This window comes from Corvus hawaiiensis, chromosome 18 (genome assembly GCF_020740725.1).
Source record: "Corvus hawaiiensis isolate bCorHaw1 chromosome 18, bCorHaw1.pri.cur, whole genome shotgun sequence".
NCBI classification, from domain to species: domain Eukaryota; kingdom Metazoa; phylum Chordata; class Aves; order Passeriformes; family Corvidae; genus Corvus; species Corvus hawaiiensis.
In genome coordinates this window covers 13373773-13387789 of record NC_063230.1, presented here as the reverse complement: position 1 = coordinate 13387789, position 14017 = coordinate 13373773, and the positions used below count along the sequence as shown (strand labels likewise).

Here is a 14017-nt window from a genome sequence, read left to right as displayed (position 1 = left end):
AGGGGTTGTGCAGGGCAGCCAAGACACTGCTCCCTGCCCTTGTGTGGGAATGCACAGCCCGAGCATCCCGAGGATGCGTGTGGGTGCTTGGTCAGAGCTCCTGAGGATCTGGGAGTCCTTGAGCTGGGCCACATGGTGAGCTAAGCATCCTGCTCGAGGCTGTCCCACACCTTTGGCTTGGGAAGACTCAGTCCTGCTGCTGGCAGACTTTGCTGAGGGCGTGGGAGCTCCATCTTCCCGCCCAGACACGCAGCTCTTCCCGTCAAGTCACGATGGTTTATCTCCCTCTCCACCTACATGACAAAGGGAATATATTGGCTGGTCCTGGACATGTTTTTCTAGCGGCCTGGTGGCAGGTTTGCTCCTACAAAGCCTCCAGTTTCTCTCTCTAACAGGTCCCAATTTGCCCAGTCTCACACTCTGGCTCTCATTAGCTGTAAAGGGGTTGTTGAAACATCTGACAAATCTTAGCATTGGCTATAAATAATTCAGGTCAACGCCAGTGGTTTTCTATATGACTGTCTTTCAAAAGCATTTATCATCTGTCTGTACCTGTGGGGCTTGGATACTCTTTTTAGAACTTACTTTTGGAGACAATTTCCCACCAAACCATCTCAGCTGGAGGAAATAAGCAGCCTCAGCAAGGCCGTCGTTTGTCTTGGTTCTGGTTCCAGGAGACACTGAGAATCAGTTTTCCAGCCTGGTTATGTTGTTTGGCCCTATGGTGTAGAGAACAGCATTTGCAGATGGGAGCAACTCTTAAAGTGTGCTCTTGCTGGGAAGTTGGTGGGAGCTGGCTCCGAATCGCTGCCAGTGCTTTGAGCCCTCGGTGCAGGAGGCTGTGGGAAGTCAAGCTGGGTTTGCTGGATGTTGCAGAACAGCCGTCACTGCTCCTGCAGCCACCTTCTGCTGCTCAGCTGAGGGAGAAACGGGAAGCTCTGAAGAGCAGGGGAGGGTTGTGCTGCTCTGAGGAGCCGGACAGTGGATTAGTGGGGAGGGAGAGTCTTTGGCCTCCTGAAAAGTTTGTACTTGCTCATTTCCCAGTGATTTGGCTTCAGGAAAGTAAAAGTAAGATCCCTCAGGGTAAGATCTCATCACACCTGCTCTTACAGGTCCCAAGGACAGCTCAGGATATCTCATTTGATCCTCTCTCCCAAGCTCTCAGCTTAATGACTGGACTCAATGATTTTAGAGGTCTTTCCCAACCATAAGGATTCTTTGATTCCCTGATACCCAGCTAGCGGACAGCCGCTGTTTTCAGCCCATCTTGTGCTTAGCTGGCTCTGGTGTAGGCATAACGCAGCAGAGGGTGTTTTTTTCCCTAGGTCCTGGTCATCCACACTTGCTGGAGTGAGCTGCAGATACCCCACATTGCTGTAGGGTTTTACCTGCTCATACCTTCCTTACACCCTCTGAGTCTGCTGAGGAATTGGCCCTGGTGAATGAGTAACGCAGCTCTGCAGCTGGGAGGGCACAATTCATTTGTTGGATTAGTAATAAACCAAAGGTCTCATCTTGGGTTATCTTGGTCTTCTGGACCTGCACCTGCCCCGAGCAGAGCTGTGTGGGGGTGGTTGGGAGTTGGGCAAACCCTGGGCACCCAGCCTTGTGTGTCAGCACATCTCACGCTGCTCCGCTTCCCTGAAGTAGCACAGTGTTTGTGGTGAGGGACTCAGGTGAAGACTAACCTGCCCCACTTTGTAATTAACGCTGGCATTTGCTTTGCTTCATTTAATTATGCACAACTCGCATGCAATTAAAAACACTCTTTCCCTTCAGCAAAGTAGGAATCTCTGGAATAAACCAGACGGGTGGGAACTGTTTGGAAAATGCAGCAAGCCCCAACCTCGGTGTAGCGGGAGGGTTTTTCAGGCAGAGTCATTTTTGCGCTGACAGCAGCGTCGTCGCTGTATGAAAGTCTGTTGTAAAGAGCTTGCTGCAGGTGTGGATGTGAAGAGTGAAAGGTGTGAAGGCTTCAAGCAAAAGCATTTGTGTTTGCAGCCAGGACAGGCTGAGCGGGTTGTGTTGGGCAAAGTAATCTCGGGAGCGGCTGGAAATTCCAGTGGATAAAGTTAATAGCTGTTCCAGTGGATGTGGAAATGGAAATAAAATAGCACCTTATAACATTGCAGCCACTTTCCCTGGCGTGGCCCCTGCCTCGCTGTGAGTAACCTCCTTTGTAAAGCTGAGTGGTGCTCTTATCTTCAGAATCCAGGGTTTTCTTTCCGAGTGGAGCAGTTGTGTCGGGTTCCTGACAACTGCAGAGGTCTTGGAGCCATCCTTTGTCAATTAGCAGCTTCTTGGTAATACGGCCTTAAAAGAAGGGAAGAAGTGAAAATAAATACATCTGATTTTTAATTGCCTCAGTACAGCAGGGCCTTGGGTGTTGGAATATTTTAGCACCTGCCCAGCTCAACAGTTGCTTATTGTTCCTGGGTTTTACAGCACAGCCTGAAATGCCGACGTGCAGCTGTGGGCAGGCAGGGATTGCGTGAAGGGCTGGGACCAGGCAGCAGGAAACTTGAGAGGTGCCAGGAGAGATTTCTGGGCTTGCTGAGAAAAGTTGGGGATCATTCAGCATGAAAGTGTTTGCAGGTGAAGCGAGCTGTGCTTCAGTGCCAGATTTCAGGGCTGTTGAGCTCTGAAGGGTTTGCTGTGCGAGCTGTGCATTCTGTCTCGGACGTTGGAGCACCAAAGGCAGTGCTGGAGCCTCCCCATTCTCCTGTCCTGTTTTTGCTGGGGAGGAGGAAGAGGATGAGCCAGATTCTGTTTCTGTGTGTCAGCAGCAAAGCTGCTGCCCGATCCCAACGCCAAACCCGCAGCAGCAGAGCTTGGCATGTGTGTGCTTTGTGCCTGCTGTTGATGTTTAAAAAATAACACCCCCAATTTTATCTTGATTCCCTGGAGCTGGGTTAAGTTGGCCACACTGCTGCAGGGGAGGGCATAGGGCAGTGCTCAGGGTGGTGCCCCTGAGAGGGTGGGTTTCTACAAGATCCTCTCCCTGGTTATAGCTACCGGCTTCAGGGCACTCTGGATCCTTCCCTTTTTGCCATCTCTTCTGAGATGTTTAATGTCAGCAGTTGCAGTTTGTGGTTGTGGGGCAAATGATGCATAAGACCCCCTGTCTTCTATGTTTGCTCTTGACAAAATATATCCCCTTTCTCCCTCCCCTTCAAGCAGCTCCAAAGGGTGTGTTAAGTTTGTTAGTTTTTGGTAACTGGGGAGGACACTTTACCACCAGCTCAGGAGAATTGCAGGTCTTGTTTAAGGGGAAAAGAAAAAAAACCGTGTTTTTTCACAAGCTTTGAATCTTCCGTGCTTCATTTTATTTTTATTTTTTTTTAAGACGCACTTCTGCATGAAGTGTTAAAAACACACCCTTGGAGCTGCTGCAGCAAAGCTGATTCTAGGGCATAGTAATAGGTTTAATGTATTTTTGTAGGATCCCTTTACAATTCCCACAAGAGAATCCTGCTAAGGAAAACAGAGCTACAAAAAAAAAAAGTTCAACATTTGTTTTAAAAAAGCAAAACCAAGCCCACTCTCTGGGTACTACCAACTGCATCATATTTAACAGGTAAAAGATGTTTGAGCTCGATGTGACTCGTTGGTGCAGTTGCTATCACTGGATAATGTGCCTTTACAGCCTGCCAGGTCTGTGTCAGAGACATGCAACTACATGTGGCTGGTTTCTTTCCTCCCTGATCCTGGAAAAATAAATCCCTACTGTCTAGCCATGGAGGAGTAGGCATTTTTTCCCCAACATATAATCTTCGGTATTCCTATAGAAGACACTAAATATAAACACTGGGGCAGCTACCTTTGACTAAATAAGACAGACGTGACGGAAGGGCGTGTTCTGCCCGGTCTTGGAGGCACAGGAGGATTTATGGGGCAGATTTGAGGATTTTCCAAGCTTTGCCTCTTTCTGACCAGCCCAACCTGTGTGTCATGATGGGGAAGGCTCAGACCTGCAGCCTTATTCAGTTTGTTCCAGTGTAGGGACAGCCGCCCACTGCACTGGTGGGACAGGAGATGACAGCGGGGCTTTCCAGGTGACACGGCAGCGGTGCTGAGGAGGGGCACAGCAGGGTGGCCCCTTGGTCCTGCTCCAGGACATGCACCATGCCCAGCAGCTGAGCTATGGGGCTGTGCATTTGGGTCTGCAGAGACCTGAGATGTTTGAGTGCAGGACCACCTGGCCTTCCTCCATGGATCCTTCTGGAAAATGAGCAGATGTTGAGCCCTGTCCTCCTCGAGTGGTTTGCAATTGTGGAGCAGGGGAGAGCGGAGGTAGTTTCTTTCCTAAAGGCTCCTTTCCCTTTGTCCCCAGATCTCAGGAGCTGCACCTGAGAACCGAGGGGCATTCCTATCTCTCTGACCTGACCAAGCCATCGGACTTGGAGTTCATTGAAACCAAGAGGCCGCGCCTGGACCTGCTGCAGGACCCGCTGATGCGGCACTCGCCTCTCCTGAACCAGAGCCAGCAGGGAGGCACCGAGGATCTCTCAAAGGTAAGGGGCTGATGGCCTGTGCTGCCAGCTGGGTGCGGGGTCTGCATTTTGGGCTTGTGTAGAGCTGCCTTTGAGGTTCTGAGCCGCTGCTGGATTCAGCAGGGATCGTGGTTCCCAATGCGTCAAGCAGTGCTTGGTGGTACTGGATGGTTTTCCCCGAGGTGGGGTGACCACTTCAGGGGAACAGAAGCATATCAGCTTTTCCCATAACTGTTAACAGTCGTGGGCTTTTTTTACTGGGCTATTAGATGCACCAGAACAATTTGGAAGCTCCTGTAGGCTGAATTAAGGATGGTCATGTCTGGCTTTTCTGGGTACTCTGCCTTGATTTGATTTTTATTTGACACTTCTCATTTATCACATCTCTTTATTTAATATTGGTGTTTGAAGGGCTGGAATCAGTTTCTGGTGGTTCTTTAATATAATCTTCCCCAGGAAAGCCTCCCTTGTCCCAGTCTTATTTAACAAAGCAAATCGTTTACTTACAATTGTCCCCTCTGCACATGGAATAAATGTTGCAAAGAGAAAACCCTTGTGTGTGTGCCTGTTTGGATTTACTTTCGTGTTCTCTTGGGGTAAATTGTGTTTGATTTTACTGTGAGTTTGAACATGCTCCTGGTTGGTAGGAAAAGTCTTGCTGGATAAATGCAGTGGGGGCAGCTGACTCCCATGCCAGTGCTGAGGGTTGGTGCAGCTGCAGGCTGGGCTTGGGAATTGCCCAAGCCCTCAGTGAAATGAAAGGGAAGTCACTTCTGTCCCCAGGGTGATGGGGATGGTTTGCTGTGTCCCTGTGGGAGCTGATTGAAATAACACATGGACCAGAAAGCTCTTCCTAGGTATATTCAGACATCTCATATCTGTACAGTACTGGAGGGCTTTAGCTGAGATCCCTCAGACCTGTCTTTAATGAGAAGGGTATTTAACTCTGGAGTAGCTCAGATGTCAAGGGAGGCCTGAAGGCTCTGAAGCATAGAATGTCCACAGGGGATGTTGGTTGGGTGGCTGATGGGGAAAATGCACTGTTGTCCACAAAACAGAAAATAGACCGCTCCAAAGATGTGAGGAAACCAGGATGGCTTTTCTGTCTTCACATTATTCCCACCAGTTCGACCTCTCACCAGAAAAAATGGATTGTCTCAACTATTTGTTTCTAATAGGCAGAGCTGCTCTTGAGGAATTAGTTCATCAGTTTAGGGGCTGCATTTGCTTCTCGGGCTGTGACACATCTCCAAGAATTACATGCGTTTTATGAGACTTAAAACATTTGTTAATGAAAGAGAGAGAGAGCCGAGATACAATTCAGCAAGACAAGATTATGCTTTTAGTGGAGCTATTTGTAGTTTTAGTGTCTGGAGGGAAGAAGAAAATGTGGTGTCCCTGGCTGGTGAGAGCCTGAGTGGAGCTGGGATTAGTCACTCTAAGCTATCAGGAGCTTCCAGAATGGGTTTGATGGAGCTCACTGCAAGACTGGATGATCTCAGTGCTGTTCAAGTGGCTGGGAGCAGAAGGCAAGTCTGGGACACAGGGTATATCTGCCTCTGCAGCTTGGGAAATTGGGCTAATAGCAGTGTTTTGGCACTGAGTAGTTGTCCTCAGACTAGTCTATAAACTGCTGGTGCACATTAAGGTCGTGGAAAAGCTCCTGAAGCCAGCATGTGCATTGCTCTGAGCCTCAGCTTGTTGGAGGAGCTCCTGTGGGTGTGGGTCCAGGGGAAATGCAAAGAGCTGAGTCTGCCCTTTGGGCACAGCTCTGGGCGCTGGCAGATCTGGGCTGTGGACACAGACCCTTTGTTGCACCCACGCTAAGCCAGCCACGGTGGAATTCAGCACTGGGCTCTGAACTCGCCACCTAGGACAGGTGATAAAGACCTTCCTGAGAGGCTCTGTGTCCTGGAGCAGTGGCACAGGCATGGGGGCAGGACATGTGTCCCAGTGACCAGAGCTGCAGAGAGGTGTTTGCTGTTCTGTCTGTGCTGCTGACTCAGTGTCTGACGGAGTCGCTCAATACTTTATCTAGGGCAGCTGTGCCAGCCGGGTGAGCTCTTTGGGTGAGATGCACCACGTGAGCCCAGGATTGCTAAACACACTGCTGGTTGTTTAGACAGAGTATCCCAGGAGTTGTTCCCTTACCCGTTACCCCATTCCTCGTTGTTGCAGTCACTGTGTGGGGAGGAGCTCGATTTACTCACTGGGGTAATACTGCTAGGACTGGTTTTCATGGTGATTTTGCAGACTGAGCTCATTTTTGCACAGTAAGAGCTCCACAAAGCCCTCAATAAAAAGGGCAGGGGTTTGGTTACACGCTCTGGGCGCCAGCCTGACTGTCCCAGGGGATGTGACTGTAATGGATGTTGCTCTTGGGCAGTGGATATGTCTTGGTCTCTCCTGGTTTCAGAGCAGCCGTTGAGCTGAGATGCAGAATCAGGTCTGTGATGGGATATGAGTTTAGCACATCCCTGATAACCATTGATAACAGGATTTACCAACCTTCAGCCCAGGGGAGAGAAGTCAGTGCCGTTCCTGCACCTTTCCAAGGCCTTTGTTTTGAGCCATAATTTATGCTCTGAACGCAGATGGAGCAATTGATGGTGCAACTGCTGGTAACAGGCTTCAGAGTTTTTTTCCCCCCTGAAGAGAAGTGGATTTCTCATGTCTTTTGTTCCTCATCTACCTCTCCCAAACAGGAGGAGAGCTGGGCCCCTTAAACCCTGCAGTATCACTGCAGCCTCACTCCAAGCAAGACTTACTTTGTAAGGAGAAGCTCTTGGATCAGCGCATTCTCACTGGAGAAAGCAGAAACACTTTTGGGCAGCATGCCTTTCAAAAGCAGCAGCTTTCAGCTAAATCTCACTTGGACAAGAAAAAGATAATACCTTTCCTTGTGAACCTCACATTGCTCATATCCTCAAACACTGGTGTTTCTTTTCAAGCCAGAGGCAGAAGATTGTTTTCTGGCCTGCTTTACCCCACTTCATCATCTTTTTCCCTGCTGTTGTGTGTTGTCATGTTGCTGCAGTGCTGTGGTCCTGGGCTCCTGCTGCTGGATGTGGCCTGGAGGGCTCTGGTGAGCTCAGTCTGCTGGAGAGAAATGAAACCTCCCTGTGCCCTCTGTGCCAGCTGGGGTTGATGCTTTTCCCCTGGGAAGTTGCTCCCTTTATCTGGCTTACAATAAGCAGAACAACTTAAGCAGGGTGCCTGGGTGTGGGATTCACTGGAAAAGCTGCTGTGATGTGGCTTTGCCAGGTGTGTTCTTGGCAGAGATGCAGGAGCTGGTTCCCAGGACCCTCGGTGGCTTCTGCTTTCTTTCCAGTAAAGTCACGGACCTCCATCATGTAACAGCAGCCAGGAGTAAAGCAGACAGCCCCAGAGCAGGCCAGTGATGCTGTGCACGATCCCTGTCCCTGCACACACGTGCACAGCTGGTGCTGTCCATGATCCTGCCCCACAGGGACGGCAAGCATGGCACGTCTGGTCAGTCAGCCTGCTCTCCCCTCTCCAGAGCTGGAGCTTCATCCTGCCTCTCCCCTTCCATCTCTTCTTATTCCCATTATGCTTTCACTTGTTCTTCTCCCCATTTTTAAGACTGCTCTTCCACCGCCTATGTGGTTTGCTGCTCCTTCCTATAGGATGTGAGTCAGTTCTGAGCTGCACTTAGTCCCCTGGCAAGAGCTGGCTGGCTGCACTTCTGAGTGGCCTGTTGGCTCCAACAGGAATTCACTTACAGGGAGCCATGTAATCCCACGGGAATGGGGCTGGGTGGAGGCTTAGGAAACCTGAACCTTGCTGCCATCTGCCCTGGCAGGCTGCTGGTCACCCGGTAAGTCTCTTCCCCTTTCTCTATCTCAGATTTCCCCATCTGTACAAGGGACAATGCCACTTCCCTCTTTTGTAAAATAATTAACAACTGTGGATGGAAAAAGGCAGTTAAGAAGCCATGTGTTGTTAGGACTTGGACTCTGTTTTATATTGTGCAAAGGTTTTAATTTCTTCCCTTTCTGCATGAGTGTTTTTGTTGTGTCACAGACTGAAAAATGGAATCAGAAAAGTGGGGGGGGGGGGGGGAGTCTTGGAAAAGACAGCACCAAGATCAGGAAATAGGTATGGCAAAACAGAAATTAGGGCAAAAGGTACTTTGCTTTGATGCATATCAATGTAGCTTTAAAAGCAATTAATTGAAAAAGGAGGAATTAACACATTTGAAATGCCTTTTTAATGATGCATTGAAGCCAGCAGCATACATGCCAAATTTCACACTGGCTGCCCGTTCCAGAGCCCAATTTACAGTGAACTCCTGGAAGACAGGCTATGGGATAGAAAAGGCTCTTGGCTAGCCTGCTAACTCCTGCCCTGGCTGCAGGCTGGCGGGGCACCGAGGACAGCAGAAAGGCCTTTTGGGAGCTTTGCTTCCTCCTCGCTTCACTGGCCAGTGCCTTGGCAGTGCTGGTCCCTGCTCCATCCCTTGCCGAATGCACCAGGGGAGGGGAGTGGGAGGCTCAGGTCTCTTGCAGCAGGGTTTGCCCTGGTACAGGGTGGAGGAGCAGTGCCACAGCTCCCAGCACAGATAGCTGGGCTGGCTGGTAAATCAGCAGTTGCGTTTCTGCTCCATGGCTTTGTTACGGGAACATTGATCTGTTGCTGGGATTAACCTCTCAGAGTTTCCAGTGGGTTGGTCTCGCAGTTATTAATGAAACTGGCTGGAACTTGTGTTGACCTTGGCAGAGGCCCCAGTTGGCTTGGAGGTAACTGGCAAAAGCATAATCTCTAATTGAGTAATCCAGGGCTGGGGGAAGGGAGCGGAGCGGGTGGACACGAAGCAGTGCTTTGAACTGGGAGAGCCGTGGTGCTCCGACGGGATGCGTGGGAGTGGAGGGCTCAGCACGGCGCTCGCCGAGGGAATTAGCAGGCACAGCAAGACAGCATCTCGGTTCCGGCACCCCAGGCTCCCTCTTGTAGAAAACAGCCCAGAATTCCAGTGCCTCCCCGTGATTTATTGCTGTGGAACAATAGCGCAGAGGGGCTGGAGAATGGAACAAGCTGCGAGCGTCGGCCGTCCCTGGGTGCGTGTCCTCCCATAGCCTCTGAGTCTGCAGTGGGGATCACACTGGGCTCTCCCTTCCCCACTGGAGGTTGTTTTTCACTTGAGCAAAAGAGCTCTGGGCTTGTTTCTTGGGCTTTTGGGGAATGTCTGCAAGCGGGGACCGAGTGACAGCACAAGTCCCAGTTTCCCCAGCCGTGCATCTCTGCCGTGAGAGAGGGAGATGCTTCCTGGGCCAGCTGTGGCCGTGCCCACATCTGGCAGGGAAGGGCTGGCTGCCAGCAAGCCCTGCAGAACACCCAGGCAGAGGGATCCTGTGGAGCTGTGGTAGCGCTGATGGACGGGGGATACACCAATGCTGCCAGCACCCTGTTGCTCCATCCCAGTTATCCAAAACCCAAGTGAGATGCAGAGACTTGTGCCAGTGCCAGGCTTGACCAGCCCTGTGGGAAATGAAATTCCTCAAACACACAGCCACGAAAAGAACTTCCTGTCCTGACGAGTGTGGGGTGCTCCGTGCAAAGCCTGCACATGCTGTGTGGCCTCCACACCACTTCTTGGAGGAGTGGACTTCTGTGGAAGTAGCTCTAACCTCAGATCTGAGCAGTGAAATGAAACAATTTTAGTGGGTACAAACACACCTACGTCTTTCCTGCTTTTGTCCTCCTTCCCCTGCAGAGAACAGCAGTTCTTGTTAACTCTCCTTGCAGCTGGGCTCTCCCTGTGAAGCTGAGCCAGTGGAGCTGGGCACCCATCAGGAGCGAGTGGCATGGGGTTGTCGAGTCAGGAGGATCCTCCTGTGACGTGTGTGACACCCACCCATCTGCTGTGCGCTTGCTCACACTGTCGACTTGTGCCTGATAAAAATCTGGTTGCAAAAAATTATTCGGTGGGGTGGGGAATTTACGTTAGGGGAGTAATGATTCAAAGCTATTTCTGGGAAGATGAGGGACATGTTGGCATTCTTTGTCATTCCAAACATATTTAAAAGCTGAAATATTTGCGTTGTTCATGTTGCCACAGCACAAACACTTCTGGCTGGATTTCCCCCCCTGCTTTCCTCCCTGCTCCGACGATAATTTCCAAATTACAGGAGGATGGGATGAGTGTGAGCGTGTCAACCCCTGCTCAGCTGCATGTGAACACATGCCTTTGGGAGCGTGGGCCTGTGGTGTGCAAGCAGAGTGGCTCTCCTGGCATGCCTGGTGGTCCATTCCATTGCCCACCATGCCAGGGTGGCTGCAAGGGGTTGCCAGCAGCCCGTGCCATGCACCAGCGTGGGACAGGAAGCCAAGGGAACAGCCCGAGGAGTGCTGTATCTGCAATCTCAGTCCCATGCATGGGCTCACCTGGTTTCATTTGAGAAACAGATGCTTTTGGGCGTTGCGTAGTCCTTGTGAGATGTTTGGCTCCTCCATCCAGACCTGGGCTGAGGGGTGAAGGGAAAGAGTACCATGACTGCAAGACAACTGGTTGTATTCCATTTCTCAGCTGAAGTTGCTGTGGCCAAAGAACTGAACTATAGTCTGAGAGACTTGGGTATGGCAGGAAAAGCCCTCATGAGCTGCAGAAACATTCTAGAGGCAGGATGTAAAACCTTGAACCTTTTCCCTGAGCTGCCTGCAGCCCTGCTCTCCCCCACCCTGTCTGCTGCAGCCTGCAGTGGTCCCCCAGCCATGGGCAGCGGGGCCAAGGCTCAGTGCAGCTGGAAAACCAACAGGAGAACTGACGGTGCCTCAAGCACAGGCTGTTTCACACTTCTTCAGCTCGTTTGTGGTGATCGACATCCAAAACAACCTTTTAAATTGCCTTTCAAGCCACAGCAGCGGCGAAGGACGGTGTGATAAGGCTGACTGCTTCTCGGGAACCTGCTCCATCATTTACATAATTGGACTTTTCTGTTCCACTCGGTCAATGTTACAAGGCTCGCGTAGTGCAGCATCTCACCTGATCTGCTGGAGGCAAAGAAAGTCCCTTGACTTTGTGTGCCTCACCCCTGTAATTGGAAGAAACATTGCTGGCTCTTTGTGCTTGCAGTAGGCAGCGTGCTGAGCTGGGTGTGCTGTGTGGATCCGTGGAGACTTTTCTTCTCCATCTATGAAGTGTACATGTATGTGGTGTGCATCTATTTTATCTGATAGCGAGAATTGTAATGTGGCCTGTTTTGTCCTGGAAATGCAGGAGAGAGGAGTGCTACTCAAGTGGACTTAGGAAATAGTGTTGGTATGGCAGGAACTGGTGCTGGTGTCCAGCATTGCTCCAGAGCACGAGGATGGTGTGGGGTGTTGAGCACTTTTGCCTGTGCTCAACCAGTTGTGTTCATTTGTGTTAAAAAAGAACCCCTCTCCTGGAATAAATGTAAATGAAAGAATTCAGTCCTGGTACCAAGAGGGACATCCTGGCTATTTTTCCCCCCTTGCAGTCTCAGCCTGATCTGTTTTTCTTATTTTCCCCTCGTGTTCTGGGAGGGGGTGTGGGTGCTGTCAGGCATGGAGCATTGCTCTGGATCCAGACACGCTCTGGAATGGGTTATGTAGGATCTGCCCAGATAGTGCAGGTGACGAAGCAGCAGGAGGTTGTTACCAATCTGCAAGCATGTACATCTGAGAGATCAGCATCCCTGCATGCCCCTCCTACCCAAAGGTCTTCCTGGCACTTCCTGGGAGCACCCTGGGTGACTTGTCCATGGACGTACAGCACCGAGCACATTTTTGGCACTGTACTTTTCCATGGTTGGGAAATGCAGCCCATCAACAGTCCTGACTCACACAACGAAAGCCAGTGAGTTGTGACACCCATCAGATTGATTCTGGGTGCTGTGTTTTGAGGAGGAGGGTATTTCATGCTAATACCTTCCTTCCCAGCGTGGGGTGGAAGCTGTGGAGGAGATGCAACAGCAGTCAGTGGTGTTTGCCTGCTTCTGCTGGAGGGGATGGAGTGGGGGAGTGATTTCAGAGATGGATTTGGCAGAGACGAGTTGCTGCTCTTTGTGCCTGTGGTGATGGAGCTGTAATAACATATTGAACATGGCAACAGCCCTTGCTAAAGCTCTGTGACTTCACGTTCGTACTTCGTGGAGCCTCATCTCTTAACAACACCCTTAGCATCGATAACAAGAGAGGAGCTGTCGGGTGCCAAAGGGCCTAGTTAAAATCACTCGCTGAAAACCTCCTTTCTTTTTGGACCTAAACTTGCTTTTTAAACAGAAAAACTCTTTGGCTGTGTTTAAGGCAGAGCACATTCAGAGGGTTTTTTTGGCTCCGCAGCCTCGCGCTGCATGGGGGGGCCGGGGGGCGATGGACGCTGGTGTGTGTCAGGAATGCTGGCTGCGCGCTCGGCAAGCGGACAGGGGTTGTTTTAGGACAAGCTGACAGGCCCTTGGCTTGTTCTGCTGCTCTCGAAAAATGTAATTCTAATTCTTGGCACCTTTATCCAGGAGGATAGGGAGCGAGAGCACAGTGGAGTCTGTTCCCTCTGCCCTTGGAAATGGGCTTTTACCCAGCAGCAGAGCTGGCTCAGGGCGGGAGCAGTGTGCTCTTGTCCTACCCCAGGTTTGGTAGAACAAAAGTAGAAATTAGTGGGAGGGAAGCAGTGTGGGATGAAATGACCTGAAGCACCTCCTTGCAGTCTTGACCTCTGTCTAGTTACTCTTTGGTCATCTCAGTGCTCTGACAGAGCATTTTCTGCAGGTGCCAGTGTTCTGCCCAGGTTCTGCTCACCTTCATCCAGCCTTAATCCTGCACGCAGTGCCCTCTCCTGAGACGAAGCAGCGGCACGCTGTCCTCTGGCAGTGCCAAGCAGGAGAAGAGATGGGCGGTGGCTGTGGTGTTTCCCAGTCCTCTGCTGTATCCTGAGGGGCTCTCCCAGGGCTGCAGAGCCCCTGGCATCCTGCTGCCGTGGCACTGTATCCCCTCCTCTGCCTGCACTGTAATGCTTCCTGGGCTTGACTCTGAGCAATCTGCTCTGGTCACTGCCCTGGCAGGGTCTGATTTCTCTCCTCCTGTGCTGTTCCCTGAGGAGCAGCAGTGATCATTTCTGCCTTCTGATCTCCACTTTGGATGCTGTCGTTCTGGTGGCCGCTGAAGAAAAAACCATTGCCCAGTGCAGATCAAGCTGTCCCACGTGGTTACGTGACCAAGCCGAGCACAGGCTTTTATTTCAAGCTGATTTTCGGGTCTGTGTTATTTTATCTCAGCTCAGGTATGATGTAGAACAGATTGCCCCCAGCAGCTAATGTATTTCTGCCTCGGCAGCAGAGTGGCAGATGTAAACACAGGAACATTGCAGGCTTTCAAACACTAAAAACTAAAGAACAGGCAGGTATGTGTGTATAAATATATACAGTGCATTATATGAAAGGCTGCTTTTAATGTATTTGGAGGGAGATTTGTGAATTTATGAATTCATGTGTGTATACTTCTTAAAGGTTTTTAAGTAATTTAAAAGCCTACATTTTTTAATACACACA

At 50.6% G+C, this 14017-nt stretch overlaps 1 protein-coding gene across 11 annotated transcripts in view; it reads left to right on the top strand.

The window, feature by feature from the left end:
• Positions 1-14017, top strand: part of NCOR2 (nuclear receptor corepressor 2) — a 230434-nt gene that overhangs the window by 89704 nt on the left and 126713 nt on the right. For all 11 annotated transcript variants that reach the window (XM_048323240.1, XM_048323239.1, XM_048323236.1 and 8 more), the window contains one exon: positions 4334-4514. In XM_048323240.1, the coding sequence (XP_048179197.1) occupies positions 4334-4514 (181 nt within the window). The remainder of the gene's footprint in view (positions 1-4333; positions 4515-14017) is intronic.